Here is a 24130-nt window from a genome sequence, read left to right on the forward strand (position 1 = left end):
TTTTTTCCCACATATCTGAAACTGGGATACATCTTATAATGCTTACTAAACGTAATAGACATTTTAATTATTCCTTAGAAGTGTCACTAAATTGATAATGTCTTATAATCAATGACATCTTGGAATTTATAAAATATGTCACATCAAACTACATATACCTTACAGATAATACATATTCTTCTTAAAAGTCCATGGCACACTTATCAAAATTGATCATAGATAGTCAATGAAGAAAATCTCAGTAAGTTTCCTCAGTGAGAAACTGGATAAGCCACATTGATCATAACAAAATAAACTCAGAATTAACAAAATAATAAACATACAAAATCTACTCAGAATATGCAAAACACTAAAAATAAATCTTAGGCAAAAAATAAATTAAAACTACAATTACAAACTCTTCAGAAATTTCAGTTAAATTCTCATATGTCAAAATCTAGAAGACAGGGCCAAAGCTTATCCCATGAAAAAAATTTCCTGTTGCAAATGTTTTTATTATTAAGGCAGAAAAAAGGGAAAAATACACAAATTAATCATTCACACTAAAGAGCTTTAAAAATGCAAAGAAATTCTGAGAAATAAATAAATTTAAAAGCAAAAATTAATGAATCAGAATGCAAGCCCCAATAGAATTAAAAATTAAAATCCATTAATTGGGTCTTTTTTTTTTTTTTTTTTTTGTGGTACGCGGGCCTCTCACTGTTGTGGCCCCTCCCGTTGTGGAGCACAGGCTCCAGACGCGCAGGCTCAGCGGCCACGGCTCATGGGCCCAGCCGCTCCGCGGCACGTGGGATCCCCCCGGACCGGGGCACGAACCCACGTCCCCTGCATCGGCAGGCGGACCCTCAACCACTGCGCCACCAGGGAAGCCCTAATTGGGTCTTTTAAAAAAGGACAAATAAATAGACAATCATCTATCAAACCTATTCCTCCCAAAATATTCACACAGATAAGCAACATCAGACAAAAGATACAAAAACTCTTGATACAGAAGAATTTAAAGTATAAAAGAATACATGTAATAATTTTACATTATTAAATTTGAAAATCTCAATAAAAGGGCAATTTTCTAGAAAACAAAATTATCAAAACTGATTAAAAACCCTGAATAATAACTGAGGAAGAAACAGTTGTCTAATAACTATTCCCCCCAAACAGCACTGAATCCATGTAATTTTAAAACTGATTTCTGTCATACCTTCAAGGAATAGATAATTTCTATGCTAAAAATAATACAAAGCTTCCAATTCACTTTCATAACCCTGATGGTAAAACCTGTCAAAAACTGTACACATAAATATAATACCAATTAAATTTATTAATACACACAAAATTCCAAACATATTAGCAAATTAATGCAACAGTACACCATGACCAAAAGGGTTTATTCTAGGAATGTGAGGATGACATCATTACCCAATCTATGACTAAAACTAAAAGGAAGAAAGAAAAATCCCACGGTTAACTCACTAGATGCTAAAAAAGGCTTTTGATGAAAACTCAACATCTGTTACTGATAAAAAGTTAATATCCTAGTAATAGAAGTACCTCCTCCACATGGTCTATTGAAATGAATGACAAGCACAGATCTTAACAATGATACATTAGAGGTACTTTCGCTAAACACAGAAAACATAAAAGTGACTACCATCACTGCTATTATTCAATATTGTTCTGGAACTTCTATCCAACAAAAGAAAACAGAAATGAGGTTTGGATATTGGAAAACTCTTACAACTGATTAGAATTTAGAGAAGACTATTATTTTCTAAAATCTCAAGCAAATAAAGCAAAAAAAAAATTAATGTGAGAATTAAGTCACACAAGACATACAACAATCAACTGCTTTTCTTTCAAATAGCAATAACCAGTTTGAAACAGATGAAGGGAAAACAGATCCCAGTCACAATAACAACAAAATATATAATCACTCAGGAATAAACTAAACAAGACTATTACTGGGGAGTCAGATAAAAACATGGGGAAAATCAGACTCCTGTAACTTTTAAAGTCACACAAAGAATAAAACCTTAAAAGCAAGAGAAAAAAAAACAAGTGCCTGTTTTTATAATCTTGGCTTGTAAGAGGTCTTTTTAAACTTTCACGTCAAAGGCAGTAACTAAGAAGAAAACAATAGACTTGACCACATAAAAACTTAAAAGCATTATATTGCAAAATACATCATACAGAAAAGGAAAGAAAAGATGACAAACTGGTGAGAGTATCGACAATATATGACAGAGTTAAGATATATTTTTTAACATCTTTATTGGAGGATAATTGCTTTACAATGGTGTGTTTCTGCTTTATAACAAAGTTATACATATACATATATCCCCATAACTCTTCCCTCTTGAGTCTCCCTCCCTCCCTCCCACTCTCCCTATCCCACCCCTCTAGGTGGTCACAAAGCACTGAGCTGATCTCCCTGTGTTATGCGGCTGCTTCCCACTAGCTAGCTATTTTACATTTGGTAGTGTATATATGTCCATGACACTCTCTCACTTTGTCACAGCTTACTCTTCCCCCTCCCCATATCCTCAAGTCCATTCTCTAGTAGGTCTGCGTCTTTATTCCCGTCTTGCTCCTAGGTTCTTCATGACCTTTTTTTTTTTTTAGATTCCATATATATGTGTTAGCATACGGTATTTGTTTTTCTGTTTCTGACTTACTTCACTCTGTATGACAGACTCTAGGTCCATCCACCTCACTACAAATAACTCAATTTCATCTCTTTTTATGGCTGAGTAAAAACTGTATATGTATATATGTGCCACATCTTCTTTATCCATTCATCTGTTGATGGACACTTAGGTTGCTTCCATGTCCTGGCTATTGTAAATAAAGCTGCAATGAACATTGTGGTACATGACTCTTTTTGAATTATGGTTTTCTCAGGGTATATGCCCAGTAGTGGGATTGCTGGGTCGTATGGTAGTTCTATTTGTAGTTTTTTAAGGAACCTCCAGACTGTTCTCCATAGTGGCTGTATCAATTTACATTCCCACCAACAGTGCAAGAGGGTTCCCCTTTCTCTACACCCTCTCCAGCATTTATTGTTTGTAGATTTTTTGATGATACCCATTCTGACCAGGTGAGATGATATCTCATTGTAGTCTTGATTTGCCTTTCTCTAATGATTAATGATGTTGAGCATTCTTTCATGTGTTTGTTGGCAATCTGTATATCTTCTTTGGAGAAATGTCTATTTAGGTCTTCTGCCCATTTTTGGACTGGGTTGTTTTTTATTTTGATATTGAGCTGCACGAGCTGCTTGTAAATTTTGGAGATTAATCCTTTGTCAGTTGCTTTATTTGCAAATATTTTCTCCCATTCTGAGGGTTGTCTTTTGGTCTTGTTTATGGTTTCCTTTGCTGTGCAAAAGCTTTGAAGTTTCATTAGGTCCCATTTGTTTATTTTTGTTTTTATTTCTATTTCTCTAGGAGATGGGTCAAAAAGGATCTTGCTGTGATTTATGTCATAGTGTTCTGCCTATGTTTTCCTCTAAGAGTTTGATAGTTTCTGGCCTTACATTTAGGTCTTTAATACATTTGGAGTTTATTTTTATGTATAGTGTTAGGGAGTGTTCTAATTTCATACATTTACATGTACCTGTCCAATTTTCCCAGCACCACTTACTGAAGAGGCTGTCTTTTCTCCATTGTATATTCTTGCCTCCTTTATCAAAAATAAGGTGACCATATGTGCATGGGTTAATCTCTGGGCTTTCTATCCTGTTCCATTGATCTATATTTGTTTTTGTGCCAGTACCATACTGTCTTGATTACTGTAGCTCTGTAGTATAGTCTGAAGTCAGGGAGCCTGATTCCTCCAGGCCCGCTTTTATTTCTCAAGATTGCTTTGGCTATTCGGGGTCTTTTGTGTTTCCGTACAAATTGTGAAATTTTTTGTTCTAGTTCTGTGAAAAATGCCATTGGTAGTTTGATAGGGAATGCACTGAATCTGTAGATTGCTTTGGGTAGTAGAGTCATTTTCATAATGTTGATTCTTCCAATCCAAGAACACGGTATATCTCTCCATCTATTTGTATCATCTTTAATTTCTTTCATCAGTGTCTTATAATCTTCTGCATATAGGTCTTTTGTCTCCTTAGGTAAGTTTATTCCTAGATATTTTATTCTTTTTGTTGCAATGGTAAGTGGAAGTGCTTTCTTTCACTTTCAGATTTTTCATCATTGGTGTATAGGAATGCAAAAGATTTCTGTGCATTAATTTTGTATCCTGCTACTTTACCAAATTCATTGATTAGCTCTAGTAGTTTTCTGGTAGCATCTTTAGGATTCTCTATGTATAGTATCATGTCTCCTGCAAACAATGACAGCTTTACTTCTTCTTTTCCCATTTGGATTCCTTTTATTTCTTTTTCTTCCCTGATTGCTGTGGCTAATACTTCCAAAACTATGTTGAATAAGAGTGGTGAGAGTGGGCAACCTTGTCTTGTTCCTGATCTTAGTGGAAATGGTTTCAGTTTTTCACCACTGAGGATGAGGTTGGCTGTGGGTTTGTCATATATGGCCTTTATTATGTTGAGGAAAGTTCCCTCTATGCCTACTTTCTGCAGGGTTTTTATCATGTATGGGTGTTGAATTTTGTCAAAAGCTTTCTCTGCATCTATTGAGATGATCATATGGTTTTTCTCCTTCAATTTGTTAATATGGTGTATCACGTAGATTGATTTGCATATATTGAAGAATCCTTGCATTCCTGGGATAAACCCCACTTGATCACAGTGTATGATCTTTTTAATGTGCTGTTGGATTCTGTTTGCTAGTATTTTGTTGAGGATTTTTGCATCTATGTTCATTAGTGATATTGACCTGTAGTTTTCTTTCTTTGTGACATCCTTGTCTGGTTTTGGTATCAGGGTGATGGTGGCCTTGTAGAATGAGTTTGGGAGTGTTCCTCCCTCTGCTATATTTTGGAAGAGTTTGAGAAGGATAGGTGTTAGCTCTTCTCTAAATGTTTGATATAATTCGCCTGTGAAGCCATCTGGTCCTGGGTTTTTGTTTGTTGGAAGATTTTTAATCAGTTTTAATTTCAGTGCTTGTGATTGGTCTGTTCATATTTTCTATTTCTTCCTGGTTCAGTCTCAGCAGGTTGTGCATTTCTAAGAATTTGTCCATTTCTTCCAGGTTGTCCATTTTATTGGCATAGAGTTGCTTGTAGTAATCTCTCATGATCCTTTTGTATTTCTGCAGTGTCAGTTGTTACTTTTCCTTTTTCATTTCTAATTCTATTGATTTGAGTCTTCTCCCTTTTTTTCTTGATGAGTCTGGCTAATGGTTTATCAATTTTGTTTATCTTCTCAAAGAACCAGCTTTTAGTTTGATTGATCTTTGCTATCGTTTCCTTCATTTCTTTTTCATTTATTTCTCATCTGATCTTTATGATTCCTTTCCTTCTGCTAACTTTGGGGTTTTTTTTGTTTTCTTTCTCTAATTGCTTTAGGTGTAAGGTTAGGTTGTTTATTTGAGATGTTTCTTGTTTCTTAGGGTAGGATTGTATTGCTATAAACTTCCCTCTTAGAACTGCTTTTGCTGCATCCCATAGGTTTTGGGTCGTTGTGTTTTCGTTGTTTTCTGTTTCTACGTATTTTTTAATTTCCTCTTTGATTTCTTCAGTGATCTCTTGGTTATTAAGTAGTGTATTGTTTAGCCCCCATGTGTTTTTTTTTTTTTCGGTACGCGGGCCTCTCACTGTTGTGGCCTCTCCCGTTGCAGAGCACAGGCTCCAGATGCGCAGGCTCAGCAGCCATGGCTCACGGGCCCAATTGCTCCACGGCACGTGGGAGCCTCCCGGACTGGGGCAAGAACCCGCGTCCCCTGCATCGCCAGGCAGACTCTCAACCACTGCGCCACCAGGGAAGCCCGTGTTTGTATTTTTTATAGATTTTTTTCTGTAATTGATGTCTATGATATTTAACATACGAGTTTTTATGAAGCCATTACAAAAACCTGCAGATCTCAATAGAGAAAAAAAAAAAGCAAGAGGTTTGAATAGGCATTTCACTAAAGAATACTAATAAATGGCCAATAAACATTAAAAAGTTCAATTCACTGGTAATCAAAGAAATGTAAAATAAAATAACACACCATTCATTTTCTTGCCTCTCAAATCAGAAAGGATGAAAAAAAAATAACACCCAGTGTTGCTGAAAATATGAGAAAAATAGTACAACTTTTCTGAAGGAAAATTTTATAAAATATAACAAAAGTCTCAACAAAACATGTTGTTTTTCGACATCAAATTCCAGTTCTAGATTACCCTCAAAATTAGCTATTAAAAAGAAAAAAGATATAGTGACAAAAATATTCATCATTGTGACATTGTTTATAATAGGGAGAAATTAGAAAACTAAGTATTCAAAATAAAAGACTGAATAACTAAATGATAGTACACCATATTATGCAGTATACAGCAACCATTAAAGTGACATTACCTTGTAAAGGTAAAAGGAAGAAGACCTTGGATATCAAGTGACACGCAAGTGACAATCACAATTTTGTTTTAAAAGAGGAAATGTATATATGTTCTATACATTTATATAAGTGTATGTAAATATATACATTTTCTCCTTTGTAGATAGAAATCTAAAAGGACAAAAATGTTAACTGTTTTACCACTGGATAATGGGATTATGGGAGTAATAGTTATCTAAGTTTTGACAAAATTTAGTGGTTTAAACAAAAAACATTCATTAAATCCATTTCTGTTGGAAAGGAATTTGGGACACAGCTTAGCTGGGTGGTTCTGCCTCAAGGTTTTCCATGAGATTTCAGTCACGACATTGGCTGAGGCTACAGTCATCTGATGACCTGACTGGGGACTGAAGGATCTGCTTGCAAGACTCACAAGGCTGCTGGCAGGAGGACTCAGCTCCTTGCTGCATGGGCCTCTTCACAGACAGGTATGCTGCATTATATGGCAGCTGGCAACACCAGAGCCAAATGATCAAAACAGAACAAAATGGAAGATACGATGTCTTTTATGACCTACCATAAAAAGTCACACACTGTTAAACCTGCTACACTGTATTCATTAGAAGCAAGTCACTAAGTCCAGGTCACACTCAAGGGGAGAATTAAGGTCCACTTCTTGAAGGAAAGAGTATCAAACCATTTGTGGATATATTTTTTAAATCCCCAAAACAGGTGACCTGTGGCATACTCAGAAAAAGATAATTTATTTTCTAAATGGAAAAGTTAATTCACAAATACACACACGCATGCACACATATACATATAGACATATGGAGACAGTTTAAAAAACAAATATCCTCAATAAGTATTTTATTTGTCTGCCAAAAAAGGTAACACAATCCTAAGTTGGAATAACACATAAATGGCACCCAGAACAAGTTCTATGATATTCTATACCATTTAGACTACATCCAGAATGTCCTGTTCAGCTCTGAGTACCACTCTTACTAAAATCTAGGTGGAAAACTAACAAACTGGAGCACATCTCCTAGACAAAGTTACTTCAGCATGAGAAATAGTCTGGAGGAAAACGGTATTTGGTTTCAAAGAGAGAAGACTTCAGGGGGAGAAAAAGCAGGCAAATCATTGCCTTAGAAATGTACGAAGGGTTGCCATATGGAAAAGTTACAAGACTTCACAGGCAGAATTTGAACCAATGAGTCAGAGTCACAGGTATGCAAAGTGGCTCATACAAGAACTTTCTAACAATAGGTTGTAAAAACAAGAATGATGCACTCAGTGAATGTTCCCAGGACTGCAGGAGTCTGTGGAGACTGAGGCATGGTGCTGCTACTCCCTCAGCTACCTCTAGTGTCCACGTTCAAATTGGTTCTTCCCTACTCACACTGATGTGGCTGGTGGTTTGGTGCTCTCCCAAAGCAACATACCTGACACTAGGGCTTAAGCCACGAGGCATACATGGAACGTACAGTGCTTGGGATAGCATTGTACATAGTATGCACTTTATATAAACGTTAGCTATTATTTCTGCATTGACTCAAAATGTGACAAGATGCTCTCTAAGGTCCCTTTCAATTTCTAAGACTTCATCAATTAAGTTAAAATCATTATAATTAACTACTAATCCTTATGGTCAGTTTCAGTAATATACTTAAAGGTAGGAATGACAAAATTAATCTTCAAAGCCAGGATGGCTGGACATGCTTTGGGAAACCACAAAGAACAGAGACAGTCACTTATATAGACATGTAAAAACCACGAAAATCAAAACTAAACATATTCAAACAAGTCATATCCTCTCTGGTGTACATGGTCGCTTTAGGCAATGAAGGTGCTGATATTTTAAAAAGGAGATTCCAACTGGACTACTTCACCTACTCAGAGCAAATTAGATTATTACAATTAGTTTATTCACCTATGCCTGCCAACTACCCACCACAACTGAAAACTTACGTTTTGGGTGCCAGCAGCCTGGACATTCTGCCATGTTGCTACAGGTTCTGTAGCTACGTGCCACTCTGGGTGAGTTTTCGTGAGTAACTTCACAAAGGTGGATTTTCCCACAGCTGCAATGCAAACAGCATGTATTGGGATGCATCTCAAATCAGGGTTGCAGGAGAAGGCTGCTATTAAACTCTGTCACAAATGCCCAACTCAAGGGAACAAGTACCAGTTTTTCCAATTTCAAAACTCAGCAGCCACATCACTGTCAGACTAACCAGTCACCATAATGAATGCAGGCAACAGGGAGGAAAAATACCCTTAAGATTTGATTTGTAATTTTAATGTCCCAACCTCTCAGAGGAAAAGAGAATTTAATAACAGTTAAAAATGGAATAGACTCTCAAAAGTAGATGAAATCAGCTACATGTGTTGTAAAGCTTGAATCGCACAGTCCTATTTATTCGGTTACAGTATAAAAATTACAAGTTTTTCAAGATAGAAAATGAAGACAATGACCCTCATTCATTCAACAAATCTAACCAATATTCAGGGAGTGCTATTATGTGCTCAGACTGTCCGGCACTGGAGGTACAATGGTAAACAAAACACAGGATGGATTTTGCCCTCACAGAGCTTGTACGAGAGACGGATACCAAATAAACACATGAGTAACTAATAACAAATTGTATTAAGTGCTAGGAAAGAAAAATGCAGGATGGCTCTAATGTAGCTCAGGAGATCAAGGAAGGTTCCTCTGAAAAATGTTACCTGAGGTGAGACCTGAAAGACAAGGACTGGTCAGGCCAAGAGTGGGGGAAAGGTTGGGAAAAGAGAAAAACGGCGTACAAGAAGACAGAAGAGGTATCTGTGGCCCTGAAGTGACAGTGTGGTCAAACGAGGGAGAAGAATGGCTCAAAATGAGTGTGGAGAGGCTGGTAGGCAGGCCAGGGCCAGGTCACATGGGGGGCCCTGTACCATGGTAAAAAGTTTGAATTCTATTCTAAGGGCAATGGGATATCAGTGATGATGGGTTTTAAGCAGGGAAATGACCATGTCATTTTTAAAAGACCAGCTCATTTTTAAAAGACCACTCCACCTGCTGTTGCACTGATGCAGAATTAGGCAGACCAGTTAGAAGATAACAGTAGCTTCAACCAAGGAGAGAGCAGAAGAGGTAGAAAGCAGTGATTGCTTTGAGAAATATTTTGGAGATGAAATTAACCTAGTACCACAACATTCAAGTTCTCTTTTCCCATTTACACCAACATCTAGCCCATACCTTCCTGAATTCCAGACTCACTATCTAAGAGCCCTCCAGACATTTCCACTTGGATGTCCTAGAAACAACTCAAAGTCAATATATTCCATAAATGAACTCATCATCTTCCCCACCAAACTGAGCTTTCTCCCATATCCCAACCGCAGGGTAAGACAGCACTATCCACTCAGTCAGGACTTCTTCCTTCTCTGCCAAACCTCAAGTGGCCACAAACTGCTTTTGAACCTGCCTTCTAAAATTTCCACATCTGTCCTTTTCTCTCTATTCCCACCTCCTGCTCAAGACCAGGCTTTCATTTCTTGCCTCTCCAACTCTGGCCTTGCCCTCTTCAATCCATCATTCATACTGCAGCCACACTGAACACAAAGTAACACTGCTTAAAATCCTCTGGCAGCTCCCTATTGCCTTCACAACAAAATTCAAACCCTTTAGCATGGCCTATAAAACACATCAAAATCTGGCCCCTGCAAAGACCTCTCTGCCTCACTTCCCTTCAGGCATCCTGAGCTCCCAACGGACCAAACTCTTTGCAACTCTAATCATGCCATGCTGTCTGCTGCAAATGTGACTTTGCATATGCTTTCTCCTCACCTGGCCAACTCCTACTCAATCTTCAGATTCTGCTCAGATACACCTCCTGTGTGAAGGCTTTCAGGACCCTGATGCCTCTAAGTTGGATTAGCTCCTTTGTGCTTGGCCTGGCAATCTGGGTAAGACTCCATCACTGCCATTGTAATTCTGTTTCTCTAAGTAGAAGATGGGGTTCCTTCAGGGCAGGAACCAAAGCCCAGACTAATGACCTAGCTGAATGAATAAAACAAGTAATACATTATTAATTCCACTTCCCTACGAAACCCACATTTGTTGAAAATCAAAACATGAACCATAACAATGTGCTTGGAGCTCAATCTCCCCTATGAGAGGTGATCTTTCTCAAGTGAGTTCTACCCTTAGGAGGAACCCAAATGGAAGGAAGAGAAGGAAGGGGGAGGCACCCTTCCAGTCAATTCTATCAGCCACTCATAGTTACTGATCAGGAGCAAAGAGACATCTCAGCAGAACAGCCCACACATCCAATATCTGACATTTATTACACACCACTCCAACTCCTCTCTGAACACACAGGGTAAAGAACAAACACATAAATCTGTACATCTTGTACAGTCACACTCATCTCTCAGTCCCACCTCCACCCAACTCCTGTGTGCCTTTGCACATGTGCTCAGCCTCTGCTCCTCCCACACTTCAGTGAACAAATGCCTTCCCCTGCTCTGCTCAGCCTGTGTCTAAATCCCTTCCCCCACTAAGCATAAGGCCCACCTCTTCCGCAAAGTTCAGGACATCTCCAGCTCACACCAAATTCCTACCACATTGGGCAGCTGAATCAAACAAGCAATATTTATTAACTGCCTCTGATACATTTAGCATTTAATTGTTTTGATTGTTTCATGAGCCTCAATTTTGGTTTCCTAACAGGATCTGAATCTCTGAGGTTGGATCACAGGAATCCACATTTTTAAAGCATGCCCCAAGTGATCGTGAGGCAGACTTATACTGGAGATTGCTATCTAGAACAATCTGATCACAATCAACAGAGGTGGTTTTTTAAAAATATGGGTTCCAAAACCACATCCCAGACTACTAAATAAAACCCTTTGGGCTTGTCATGGAGTGCCCAACAGAGTTGCAGGAAATACAAATTGGTTGAATTTGTTTATTATCAGATACCTACCTGTCCTGAATAGTCCCTACTTTAAAATATTTGGCACAGATAGTCAATATTTAGATTGCAGGTTGGTGATTAAGCCTAAAACATGGTCTCTGGCTATGGGCTGAAAAATTATTTTAATTAATATGAAAAGATGAAGGTAACTGATTTGTGAGATGGGTGGGGTTGAATGGTTGTTAGAATTACTTAAATTTTTTAAAAGTTAAAAACAACTACCCAAGGAACGATTGCAGATGGAAAGGAAGGGCGCTGAGGGTTAGGGCGTACCAACTTCACCTCTGAGATCAGAAGGGCAGTCAGCACTCTGAGAAACCGACTTATGCCATTTAAACACACAAAACCCGGAATGCCAATAAATGAGATGTAATGGGAAATATACAGTTCCAATTAGAAACAGTCACACCAGGGCAACACCCCCACCTTGCACACCATCCCCCATTTCAAAGCTTTTGGAAATCCAGTTTAGCAATGAGAAGCCAGAGTTTCAGCAAAGAACGACAGTAAATCGTGGTGGAAGGTCCTAGGAGCTTTGCCATCCATGATGCTGTAGGGCTCGGAGAGCCTGGGTAATTTTCCATAGGGCGGCATTTCTTAAAACTGCATTCCAAGGGAACTCAGCTGCGCCAGGCACCACCCACAGATATGGAATAATTATTTTAAAAAATAATTCAAAAGTATGTATTTATATTAAAACTAGACATAACTTTTTTAAAGCTATGATACCTGACTGTAATAGTTTTTTTCTTCCTTTTAAGAAGTTTTGTAAAACAGAAATATAGATCAATGGAACAGGATAGAAAGCCCAGAGATAAACCCATGCACATATGGTCACCTTATCTTTGATAAAGGAGGCAAGAATATACAGTGGAGAAAAGACAGCCTCTTCAATAAGTGGTGCTGGGAAAACTGGACAGATACATGTAAAAGTATGAGACTAGATCACTCCCTAACACCATACACAAAAATAAGCTCAAAATGGATTAAAGACCTAAATGTAAGGCCAGAAACTATCAAACTCTTAGAGGAAAACATAGGCAGAACACTCTGTGACATAAATCACAGCAAGATTCTTTTTGGCCCACCTCCTAGAGAAATGGAAATAAAAACAAAAATAAACAAATGGGACCTAATGAAACTTCAAAGCTTTTGCACAGCAAAGGAAACCATAAACAAGACCAAAAGACAACCCTCAGAATGGGAGAAAATAGTTGCAAATGAAGCAACTGACAAAGAATTAACCTCCAAAATTTATAAGCAGCTCATGCAGCTCAATAACAAAAAACCAAACAACCCAATCCAAAAATGGGCAGAAGACCTAAATAGACATTTCTCCAAAGAAGATATACAGACTGCCAACAAACACATGAAAGAATGCTCAACATCATTAATCATTAGAGAAATGCAAATCAAAACTACAATGAGATATCATCTCACACCAGTCAGAATGGCCATCATCAAAAAATCTAGAAACAATAAATGCTGGAGAGAGTGTGGAGAAAAGGGAACCCTCTTGCACTGCTGGTGGGAATGTGAATTGGTACAGCCACTATGGAGAACAGTATGGAGGTTCCTTAAAAAACTACAAATAGAACTACCATACGACCCAGCAATCCCACTACTGGGCATATACCCTGAGAAAACCATAATTCAAAAAGAGTCATGTACCAAAATGTTCATTGCAGCTCTATTTACAGTAGCCCAGAGATGGAAACAACCTAAGTGTCCATCATCAGATGAATGCATAAAGAAGATGTGGCACATATATACAATGGAATATTACTCAGCCATAAAAAGAAACGAAATTGAGTTATTTGTAGTGAGGTGGATGGACCAAGAGTCTGTCATACAGAGTGAAGTAAGTCAGAAAGAGAAAGACAAATACCATATGCTAACACATATATATGGAATCTAAGAAAAAAAAAAAAAGGTCATGAAGAACCTAGGGGTAAGACGGGAATAAAGACACAGACCTACTAGAGCATGGACTTGAGGATATGGAGAGGGGGAAGGGTAAGCTGTGACAAACTGAGAGAGTGGCATGGACATATATACACTACCAAACGTAAAACAGATAGCTGGGGGAAGCAGCCGCATAGCACAGGGAAATCAGCTCAGTGCTTTGTGACCACCTAGAGGGGTGGGATCGGGAGGGTGGGAGGGAGGGAGACGCAAGAGGGAAGAGATATGGGAACATATGTATATGTATAACTGATTCACTTCGTTATAAAGCAGAAACTAACACACCATTGTAAAGCAATTATACTCCAATAAAGATGTTAAAATAATTAAAAAGTAAAAAAATAAAATGTATATAAAAAAGAAGTTTTGTATTTTTTTTAAGACAAATTTTTTAAAGTATTCCCAGGGGTCTCATAAGAAAGGCGTTCTCTGCTTTTCCACTGCTACGCTGGCCTCCTCCTAATGAGCAGAACATCTGTATGCACTAAAGTCTCTCTTCTTCAGGCAGGGCCAAATGACAAATGCCTCCCTCTGTCTCTATGCTGAGCACTAGCCTCTTTTGATATCATTATCTCAGACTTATCACAATTAAGTTAGATCCCAGCTTAACTGTTCTCTTTCAATATACGTTTTAATATCATGAAATTTGGGAGGTATCAGATGTCATAAGCAGCATTAAATCTTCCTTTAGGGCCTTGGCTATCACTGTACTTTATTATGTGTGCCATGACTTGAGAAAGGGTGGGAGGTACTTTGTTAGAGTACATTATATCAACATGTTGATTTTTATTAGCACCAGGATCGTCATTCCACTGGCTGGATCAAAGAGTTCTGTTGTTAACATTCATCTCTTCCTAAATAATAGTTCTTTTCTCCTACAAATTTTTCTATAAACTACAATGTCTGTTATAGCTACATTATACTAAAAGCTAGTAGTAAGATAATAGTATCTGATGTAACACTCAAAATGATGTATTATTTTAAATTTAATATAGTTGTAGTTCATGGCAGCCTCTTTAAATATACCATCATCTTCAGGCATTTTCTTCTGAACAAGATGTAAAACCCTGTACCAAAAAGCAAACAAAAGCAGTAAATATAAAGCTGCCTATCTTTAAACAAAAAAATTCTTCCAAAGAAAATTTAAAGCCTTTATTTCAGGAACTACATTTGATGCTGCATTCATTCATTCAACCAACAGATGTTTACAGAGTAGCCACTAATGGTGGGTACTATAACTAAAATGATGAAGTGAGCTGAGGTGCTGCCCTCAAGGAACTTATATCAAGGCTAAGCACCCAGGATCAAACAGGCTCTGAGCCTAAAAGCATTCTGGGAAAAAAAAATCACTCAGCTGACTTAAAAGAAACTTGATATATTTCAGCCCTGATTACTTTTATCTTCTTTTCATGAGAAAAAAAAATTTGTTGTTAAAAAAAAAAGTTCCTCACAGCTTCCAGAGTACAACTCAAACTTCTGCGTTTAGCATGAGACCCTTGCTGATCTGGAATGCCCTCACCACCTCTGCCCACCAGCTGATTCATCCTTTCACTGTCACCTTCTCAGTGAGGTCTCCTTGAACTCTCTCCAGCTCCACTTTATCCTTGGGCAGAGTTAATTACTGCCTGCTCTGGTCTACAGAGGCATCACACTGTAATTATTTGTTGACTCACCACTCTCTCCCTCTAGACTGGGAGCTCACTTTCTGAAGACAGGGACTAACCTTATTTCCTTTGCATCCTGAGTATCCGGCCAGGTGCTAAGAATGGAGATGGATGGATGGAATGAGGTGAATCACAGAAACAGAGAATCCAACTTATTCCAAACACTGTATATTGGATACAATGTTTGGATTAAATAGGTCTTTTTTTCCCCTAGAATTCTTGCCCAAATGTTTATACTTAATGAGAGTAAAAGATGACATTAGTGATGTTAAATCACTAATTTTGAATGCTGGAGGATATGTTATTTAGGGAAGCTCTCCACTGCTTTACATACAAGTCTCTAGATGGCAAAAGTGAGGTTTCTTCTCTGTTGGGTCTTTGAAAATCAAAATGAAAAAAACAAAAAGAAAAACAAAATAAAACAAAGTGAGACTAGTCTGAGTTGACTCACTGACAGTATTTCCTGCGGCGATCCTTTCTTCAATTTAGGTCTGTAATCATAAAATAACTGGCTTTGGAAGGCGATAATACACTTTAGTGATGAACACACTTAATAGATAGGCTAGGTATTTTATTTTTCAGATTTTAAGGGATTCTAGGTTCCAAGCTTTTGACTCTTAATCACACATGGCATATGGCTCATAACACAGGCTAGATGCCCTTACTTGCTACTTCACTGATCCATTTTCCTTACATGCTGCCATCTGCATCCACAGGATCAGATTAAGATGTAGAGCAGCAGGACTACAAGAAAAGCATATCTAACTCTATGATAAACATATCTAACTTCAGCTGGGACAGGGGTTCACCTTCCCCTGTTCAGGTTTCCTGAATGGATGCTCTCATTTGGGGGGATGCCACCTGTGGTTAGAGAACAAGATAACTATTTGATCTGATAGTAAAAGCAGTTTACCGTATTTCCTCTGTGGAAACCAATGACTAACTTCCACATGGATATCACAGCACAGGATTCAAGTATCTGGTAAACACTGAATGAGTACAATGGGCCAGGTGTGGGTTAGGTGCTGGTGACACAAAGATGAACAAGACACTACGTGGCTAACCCAGGGAAGGTACTGAAGGTGCAGACAATCTCAACAGAACTCAAGTGCTTGCAGCAGTTGAGGGTACAAAATGTTATGTGAGCACACAGAGGAGGAGGTGCCCCATTCTGTCCAGGGAGAGTCATCACAGTGTGTGGGGTGATGGAGAATAATAGGAGACAAAACTAGAAAGAGCCAGATTAAGGTCCCCAGTCCACTTCTCATCAGTCACACTTTCTTTAGGCAACTGCATTCACTTCCAAGGCTGCAACAACTACCCCCACAAGTCAACAACTTCCATAGCTGAGATCTCAGCTCCAATCTGTCTCTTCACTGCAGGCACGTACCCTAATCTACCTCAGAACATCTACCTCTGTTTGTCTCAGAGGCACCTCCTCCAAGCATCACTCTTACCTCCCCAGACTTCCTCTTCCTTTATTCCCATCCTCAGTTTTCAGAGTCACTGTCCAAATTAAACCTCCTTATCCCTCACCTCCAAGTGGCCACCAAGTCCTGTCAATCCCACTTCCAAACTCTTTCTCAAACCATCATGTCTTCTCTGTTCCACCATTCTCTCTGTTCAGGCCTACATCTTCCCTCCCTCCAACGACTACAATAGCCACAAAACCTAGTCTGTCTACTCCAAACTCTATTCCTATTCATACATTCAACAAATTGGATGCAAGGTACGATGGGTACTATAGCAAACGAGACATACAAAGTGCCTGCTTTGTGAAGCTTTCTTTTTATTTATTCATTCTAGCCAATTCCCTTTTAAAAATCAATGTGGCCATGGCACATACTGGCCTTAAGTCTTCAGTATCCTCCCACAGCCTACATGAGAAACTCCTAGCTGTTCAACGTCTGGCATATCCTACCCTTCCAAACTCTTGTTCTGCTGTCCTCTCACAGGCCCTTTAAACTTCAGGCACAAGCCTGATATTAAAACTGCATGTTTCTTCAGGCTCTGCGTTGGCAAGTGTTACTTCCTGTGCCTGGAACACTCTTTCCTCTAGGGTAGGAATTCCTACCCCAGAGATTCTGAGTTTCCATGTCCAAACATAGCACTCATCACACAGCACAGAAATTATGTTTAGAAGTCTGCTCCTCCCACTTAGTTGTGAGTTCCTTAAAGGACTGCATGAGAACGCAAGAAGGATGCATAGAAATCTGGAAAGGTGAAGAAGAAAAGGTCAGGAAAATTGGGAGAGGCAGCTCAAACCTCACCTGATGGTCTGTCCAAACCACTTACTTTGTGAAATACTCTGTACCTCTCTGGGCTCTGAGGACAGAGCTTCCTTTAGGGGCATGTTTCCCAAAGTACGGGACAGAACATCTTTAAATAACACCATGAGGCAGGCAGCCCTTCTCATTCCTTTCAATGTTTCTGATTTGGCTGGAGAAAAACACACAGCTGTGGTGACTGGTCTCACTTTAAATTCAAGACCACTAAGTCCAAATGGGTCCTTAATGCCGCCCAGCAATTCTATATTTCTTCTGCTCACTCACCAGACTAGTTGTTTTTTTTTTTTTGCGGTACACGGGCCTCTCACTGTTGTGGCCTCTCCCGTTGCGGAGCACAGGCTCTGGACGTGCAGGCTCAGTGGCCATGGCTCACAGGCCCAGCCGCTCCGCGGCATGTGGGATCCCCCCGGACCGGGGCATGAACCCATGTCCCCTGCATCAGCAGGCGGACTCTCAACCACTGCGCCACCAGGGATGCCCTCACCAGACTATTTCATGTCTTTCCTCTCTCCTCACACTCACTCTTGGCTGATCTTTCTTCTTATTTCACCGAGAAAACAGACACAACCAGAACACCTTCACCAAGTTCCTGCCACTCCTGCTAGAGTCAGTAATCATTTATGTTGCCATTCATCCCGTTATTAGGGATAAACTGTGCTCCTAGGTAAAGCCAACCTCTCTCCACTTGGGCAAGAAATTCCATTCCTTCTTGCTTACTAAAATCACTCTGGAAAGTCTATCCTCTCTCCTGTTTCACCAATCTTTTCCCTCTCTACCAGCTTATAAATATCATCTAATTCCTCTTACAAAAAGAAAAAAAAAATGAAAAAAAACACCTTTTCAACCCTCTTCCCATTTCAGCTACCACCCCACGTCTCCCCTTTCTAGGAAAACTTGCAAATAGTTGTCTTAACCCACTGTCTCCAATGCCTCACCTCCCATTCTTCTGGAACTTATGCAACCAGACTTTCACCCCCCCCCAACTCCTATAAATTGCTCAAGTTCACCAAAGAGCTCCATTACTTAAACAGCATTACACAGTCAATCATTCCTTCCCTGAACACCTTCGCTTGGTTTCCAGCATATCATTCTTTTGGCTTTCCTATTTCAGTGGTCATTCCTTCTCAGTCTCTTTTGCTGGTTCCTTCCTATTGCTTCAATCTCTCTAACATTTGCGTGCCCAGGACGTGGTCCTTTTCATCAACACACACAGGCTCCTGGCTTTAAATACCACCTACATGTATAACTCCAGTCCAGGGAGACTCTCAACTCTGGACTCATATATCCAACTGACTATTCAACAATCCTACTTACATATCTAGTAAGCATATAAAAACCTAACATGCCTAAAACCAAAAACTTGACCCTCTTCCCCCAGGCTGTTCTTCCCACACTTCTCCATCTAAGAAAACTGGAACTCTTGTCTTTCAAGTTGCTCAGGCCAAAATGATTAGAGTTATCACTGACCCCTCTTTATCTTATACTCCACATCCTCCTGTTACCAAATCCAGTGTACCCTACCTTAAATGAAAGTAGAATCTAATCACTCCTCACCACCTCCACTGTTACCATCCTGGTCCAACACATCATAACTCATCATTGCAACAACTTCCTGACACCTTCTATTTTCAACATATCAGCCAGAGTGATCTTTTTATAATCTAAGTCATATCATGTCACTTGACTGCTCAAACCTTCCAACAGTTTCCCATCTCAACCAGAGTAAAAATCCATAATGGACTATACAGTCTATACAATCTAGCCACCTCTTACCAACTGACCTCATCTCCCCCCACCTTCCCCCTTGCACACTCCACTCCAGCCACAACGACTTTCCGCCTGTTCCCTGAACACGCTTCCCACCTCAGGGCCTTTGCACTTGGTCTTCCCTTTGCCTGGAAGATTCTTCTCCCCATTATCCACATGGTTCACTCCTTCACCTTCTGCAGGTTTTTGCTCAAATGTCACTTTCTCAGTGAGGCCTGTCTTGATCATTCAATTTAAAACTGCAACTTCCCTCAATCCCTCATCCCTGAATTTTCTCCATCACACTCATTATCTAACATACTGTTTACTTTGCTTACTTTATATTGTTTATAGTCTGTCTCTCTCTACTAGGGTTCCCTGAGAGCAGAGACTTTTATTTGTTCTGTTCACTGCTGCATCCTCAGTGCCACGAACAGTGCTGGAATATGGAAGTTGTTCAAAGGGCTATATGTTTAATTTGTAAACTGAGAAATTCTCAGTTTGCTGCTAGAATGTCTTCAATACTTAACACTTGCTAATCCCTTTTTAGGGCTCAGCACTTTAGCAGGTAAAAGCCTCAAGTAAGAATTTAGTAACATTAGAAACATTTAGTAACACTGAAATGTTTTTATTTTATTTTAATATTATTTTTATTTAAGGTACTGGACTTCTCTTCTCTCTTATAACAGTTATTTTTAATTTAACACACGTTTTTAAGTTTAAAAAGTGAGCTGCTTCTAAGAAAAATGCTAAGAAATTATAGTGGGAACAGCAAAGAGACATGGCAAAAATAGTGAAAGTGGTATTTGAATGACTGGAGTTTAGGAACTCTCTTGGGGTAGGGTTGCCAGATAAAATAAGGACACCCACTTAAATTTGAATTTTAGGTTTTTTTGTTTTAGTGTATGTTCCAAATATTGCATAGGACACACACTAAAATATTATTCGTTATCGGAACTGCTATTTTAAATGGGCATCCTCTTTTTCTCCCCTAAATCTGGCAACCTTACCTTAGGAGAACAAAGAAATTGCACCCTGCTCCTTGTCGCTTCCATTTTTCTCTACCAAAACAAGCTAGCTCTTGTCCTATCTACGGACTGCGTGGCTTTTATGCCTCAATAAACCTGTCCCTGTGGGAGAGTACTGAGGCCTGACGTCTGAAAAATCCAACTGGCAAAGGCCCACAGCGCACCTTGAGAGGGGAAAGGTTTGGCAGCTCAGAACAAGCAGTCCGGCCGCATCTGCTCGAGAGGGAGGGGGTTCCAGGCCCCCTTTCCCAACCTCTCAGGCACCTGCTCTGCGGAGGCCGAGGCTTGGCAGCTACTTTCCGGCCCTTACCAATGTTGCCTTCGATGGAGAGCCTTCTGGGCCCGCGCCCCGCGTGTAGACCCCTGGAGGGGGGCACACCCTCGAGTGGGCGCTTAGCCATGGACTTGGAGGATGCTCGCAGCAGCCTTAGATAGAGCCGGCCGGCGATCATCCCACCGATGATTCACGAAGCGATCACTTCCGCCGAGAGCACTTCCTCCCACGGTGTTCACGCGCTCCGGCGCGCCGCTGACGTCAGGGGAGAAGTGGGTGGGTTGAGTTGGCTTGAGGGGAGGGGCCAAAGGGACTACTCTGTTCTCGCGATGTTTGTAATAAAGAGTTGCAAAAAGGAAGACTCCTAATGTGGGGTTACGGGAGAGTTTAATGACAATTGGAGTTGGTACTGTGAGGTTCGCCCCCTCCGTTTCTGCGCACTGGACAAACAACGTTTAAAACGACACATAAGTCAAGAATTCCATCACCTTTGCATTTTTGTATCGCTTTAGAATAAATTTCATAACTAAAGACAAATAAAAATAATTGTAATTTTAAACGAGTTTTTTCCCCCAAGTGTTTGTTGTCTGGCTCTTATTCTAACATGGGAAAAAAATTGGACAGTTTTAAGTAGGAAAATGATGCAATCTGATGATTTACACAAATTAACTTTTTCCCATTCCCTGTAACTTGCACCACAATGCTGGCACCTTATTGAATAAATTAACAAATTAGTTTGTCAATTACACCCCCACCTCTTATTTTGCCTCTTGAATAAAGTTCACTCAATCTATTTGCATAGTAGCCAAAAATTCCGTAAGAATAAAGAGGGTGGAGGCTTAGGGACTATGTGTGGAACTCATTTAAACCAGATAGATTGGGTTCTGTGGGGTTGAACCATGGCGGGGTGAGGAGGGAGGCGGGGCGGCTGGTGGGGATTCAGAATAGGGTTTGTAAAAGCTTGAGAAGAGCAAGGGTAGAGAGAGATTTGCTGGTGTATAGAACTGGAGTCTAGCTGTTGGTGGAGAATTGTGTTCTGCAGAGGGACAGGGACAATTCTGAGCTGCTGCCAGACTGGCTTTTTCCTGCCACACTCCATGGTCATAATGACTTCAGAACTAAGGATTTATGAAATATTGTCAGAGGGTGCGTCCACCTTCCCCGCTTGACTTCCACAAGAGTCAAACCAGGAGTTAACAGGCAATCTGGCATTCGGGCAGCACTCTTAGACATGGGAGTTTTTAGGAAACCAATCTGATTGCCAGAAGGTTTGGGGAGGGGCTGGTGGCTGGAACTGTTGTAGGAAAAATGGGGCACGAGAGGATGGTCATATCCCAGGTCTCGGGTGAGTCCCTGGGACAGGCTGCCAAGTGAGCGTCCTTGACTTCTCGCTGGAAAGAATTCAAGAGCGAGATATAGTAAAGTGAAAGGTTTATTTAGGGAGATACCCACTCCGTAGAGCGTGGGCCATCTCAGAAGGCAAGAGCACCAGAGGTGTGGAGGTGGTTAGTTTTTAAGGGCTGGGTAATTTCATAGGCTAACAAGTGAGAGGAATATTCTAACTTCTTGGAGAAGGGGTGGGGATTTCCAGGAATTGGGGCACCACCCACTTCTGTGCCTTTTTTGGTTGGCCTTGGAACTGTCATGGCACCTGTGGGTGTCATTTAACCTGCTAATGTATTACAGTGAGTGTGTAATGAGTCTCTAGGTCTCCTGGAAGTCAACTCTTCTGCCATCTTGGGCCTAGTAGGGTCTAATCGGCTTTTGTGGTATCCTATTCTTCTTAATGGTTGTGCCATTCTTTTAATGACTGTGCCCTGCCCCCTTCCTTCCTGTCTCAGGGTAACTGTTTGCAGAGCAGGCACAGGACCTTTTTCCTATATTGTTGTTTATATGGGATGGCTGAAGTGACATTTGTATATCATATTAAGCACAATCTATTAAAAAATAGATTGCAAATTTAGGATAAGCTGGGTGGAGCGCTAAAGGATATTGGAGCAGCTAAAGTCTGTCCCATCCCCCACTCCCTCCCCTGCAGCCACCTCTCTGTAGAAATACTACTTACATTTCTTTATCTATGGAAACTCTGACTTGGGAAAATATCCATCGAAAAAAGTTTGAGAGGCTGTCTGCACCCTTATGGTTTCCCTTGCCTTCATTGCCCTCAGGGTCACTGTGAAGGGTAAATATGGAAGTTGTTGGCAGGTTTAGGTGCAGACAGGAAACTAATCTGTTCCTAAAAGTTAGAGCACCTAAAAGTCATTTAAAAAAATTTTTACAGTGAAGTACAATATATAGTGAAGAAAAGAGCGTGTATTGTAAGCGTATAGTTTAGTGCAATTTTCACAAACTGAGCACACTCTATTACCCAGATTCGGATCAAGAAACAGCATTACCAGCATCCCCAGAATCCATTTCCCCTACCAGTTACTACCCCCAAAGGTAACCAATAACCTGACTTCTAACAGCAGACATTAGTTTTGCCTGTTCTTTACATAACTGAAATCATGTAAGTACTTCTTTCATTCAACATAATATCTGTGAGATTTATATATGTTATATATGTAGTTGTAGTTCATTCGTTCTCACTGCTGTATGGTATTCCACTATGCTGTTATACCACAATGTGTTTTATCCATTCTACTCTTTTCTTTTCTTAAAAAAAATTATTTATTTATTTGGCTGCGCTGGGTCTTAGTTGCGGCATGCGGGCTCTTCGTCGTGATGTGTGGGATCTTCTAGTTGCAGCATGCGCGATATAGTTCCCTGACCAGGGATCAAACCCGGGCCCCCTGCGTTGGGAGCATGGAGTCTTAACCACTCGACCATGAGGGAAGTCCCCTTATCCATTCTACTCTTGATGGACATTTGAGAGTTTCTAGATTAAAGCTATTATAGATACCATTGCTATGAATATTCTTTTTTCTTTTATATAAATTTATTTATTTGTTTGGTTGGTTTTGGCTGTGTTGGGTCTTTGTTTTTGTGTGCGGGCTTTCTCTATTTGCGGCAAGTGGGGGCTACTCTTTGTTGCGGGGTGCAGGCTTCTCATTGTGGTGGCTTCTCTTTGTTGTGGAGCACGGGCTCCAGGTGCGTGGGCTTCAGTAGTTGTGGTGCGTGGGCTCAGTAGCTGTGGCTCGCTGGCTCTAGAGAGCAGGCTCAGTAGTTGCAGTGCACGGGCTTAATTGCTCCACGGCATGTGGGATCTTCCCGGACCAAGGCTCAAACCCGCATCCCCTGCATTGGCAGGCGGATTCTTAACCACTGTGCCACCAGGGAAGTCCTGCTACGAATATTCTTGAATATGTCTTTGGTAAAGTTAAGTACACATTTCTCTTGGGCATATGCCTACAAGTGGAATTGACGTATGCTGGGCTTCAGTAGACATCCCCAAAGAGTATGCAGTTCCACAGTGTTTGACTGTACCAACAGGCAGTGTCACCGTCAGTGCGTGAGAGCTCTGGTTGTTCCACATTCTTGCCAACAATTGGTACCATCAGCTTTCTTCATTTTATTCATTCTGCTGTAGAATGGTGTCTTGCAGTTTTAATCTGCATTTTCCTGATGATCAATGAAATGGAACATTTTTTCGTATGTTTATCAACCATTTCAGTAACCTCTCTTGGGAAGGACCTGTTTAAGTCCTGTGCCCATTTTTCTATTGGCTATCTGTCTTTTACTTACTGTTATTGTTCTTTGTATATTCTGGATACGAGTCCTTTGTGAATATTTTCTCTCACTCTGATCCTTGCTTCTAA

The 24130-nt window shown here is 40.2% G+C and overlaps 1 protein-coding gene across 9 annotated transcripts in view; it reads right to left on the minus strand.

Moving 5' to 3' along the window:
• DGUOK (deoxyguanosine kinase) overlaps positions 1–20636 on the minus strand; it is a 36153-nt gene extending 15517 nt beyond the window's left edge. For 2 of the 9 annotated variants that reach the window (XR_010934421.1, XM_067704656.1), the window contains exons 1-2: positions 20409–20634; positions 8415–8527 (exon numbers count right to left, since the gene is read on the minus strand). Coding sequence is in view for 5 of the 9 variants with exons in the window: in XM_067704656.1 (XP_067560757.1) it covers positions 8415–8527; positions 20409–20550 (255 nt within the window). In the remaining 4 variants the exon portion in view is untranslated. Of the gene's footprint in view, positions 1–8414; positions 8529–20408 lie in introns of those variants that run through there. The other 7 variants (XM_067704658.1, XM_067704655.1, XM_067704654.1 and 4 more) reach the window with 6 other exon arrangements.
• Positions 20637–24130: the final 3494 nt, after the last annotated feature.

The sequence above is a fragment of the Pseudorca crassidens genome, chromosome 14 (assembly GCF_039906515.1).
Source record: "Pseudorca crassidens isolate mPseCra1 chromosome 14, mPseCra1.hap1, whole genome shotgun sequence".
NCBI classification, from domain to species: Eukaryota; Metazoa; Chordata; class Mammalia; order Artiodactyla; family Delphinidae; genus Pseudorca; species Pseudorca crassidens.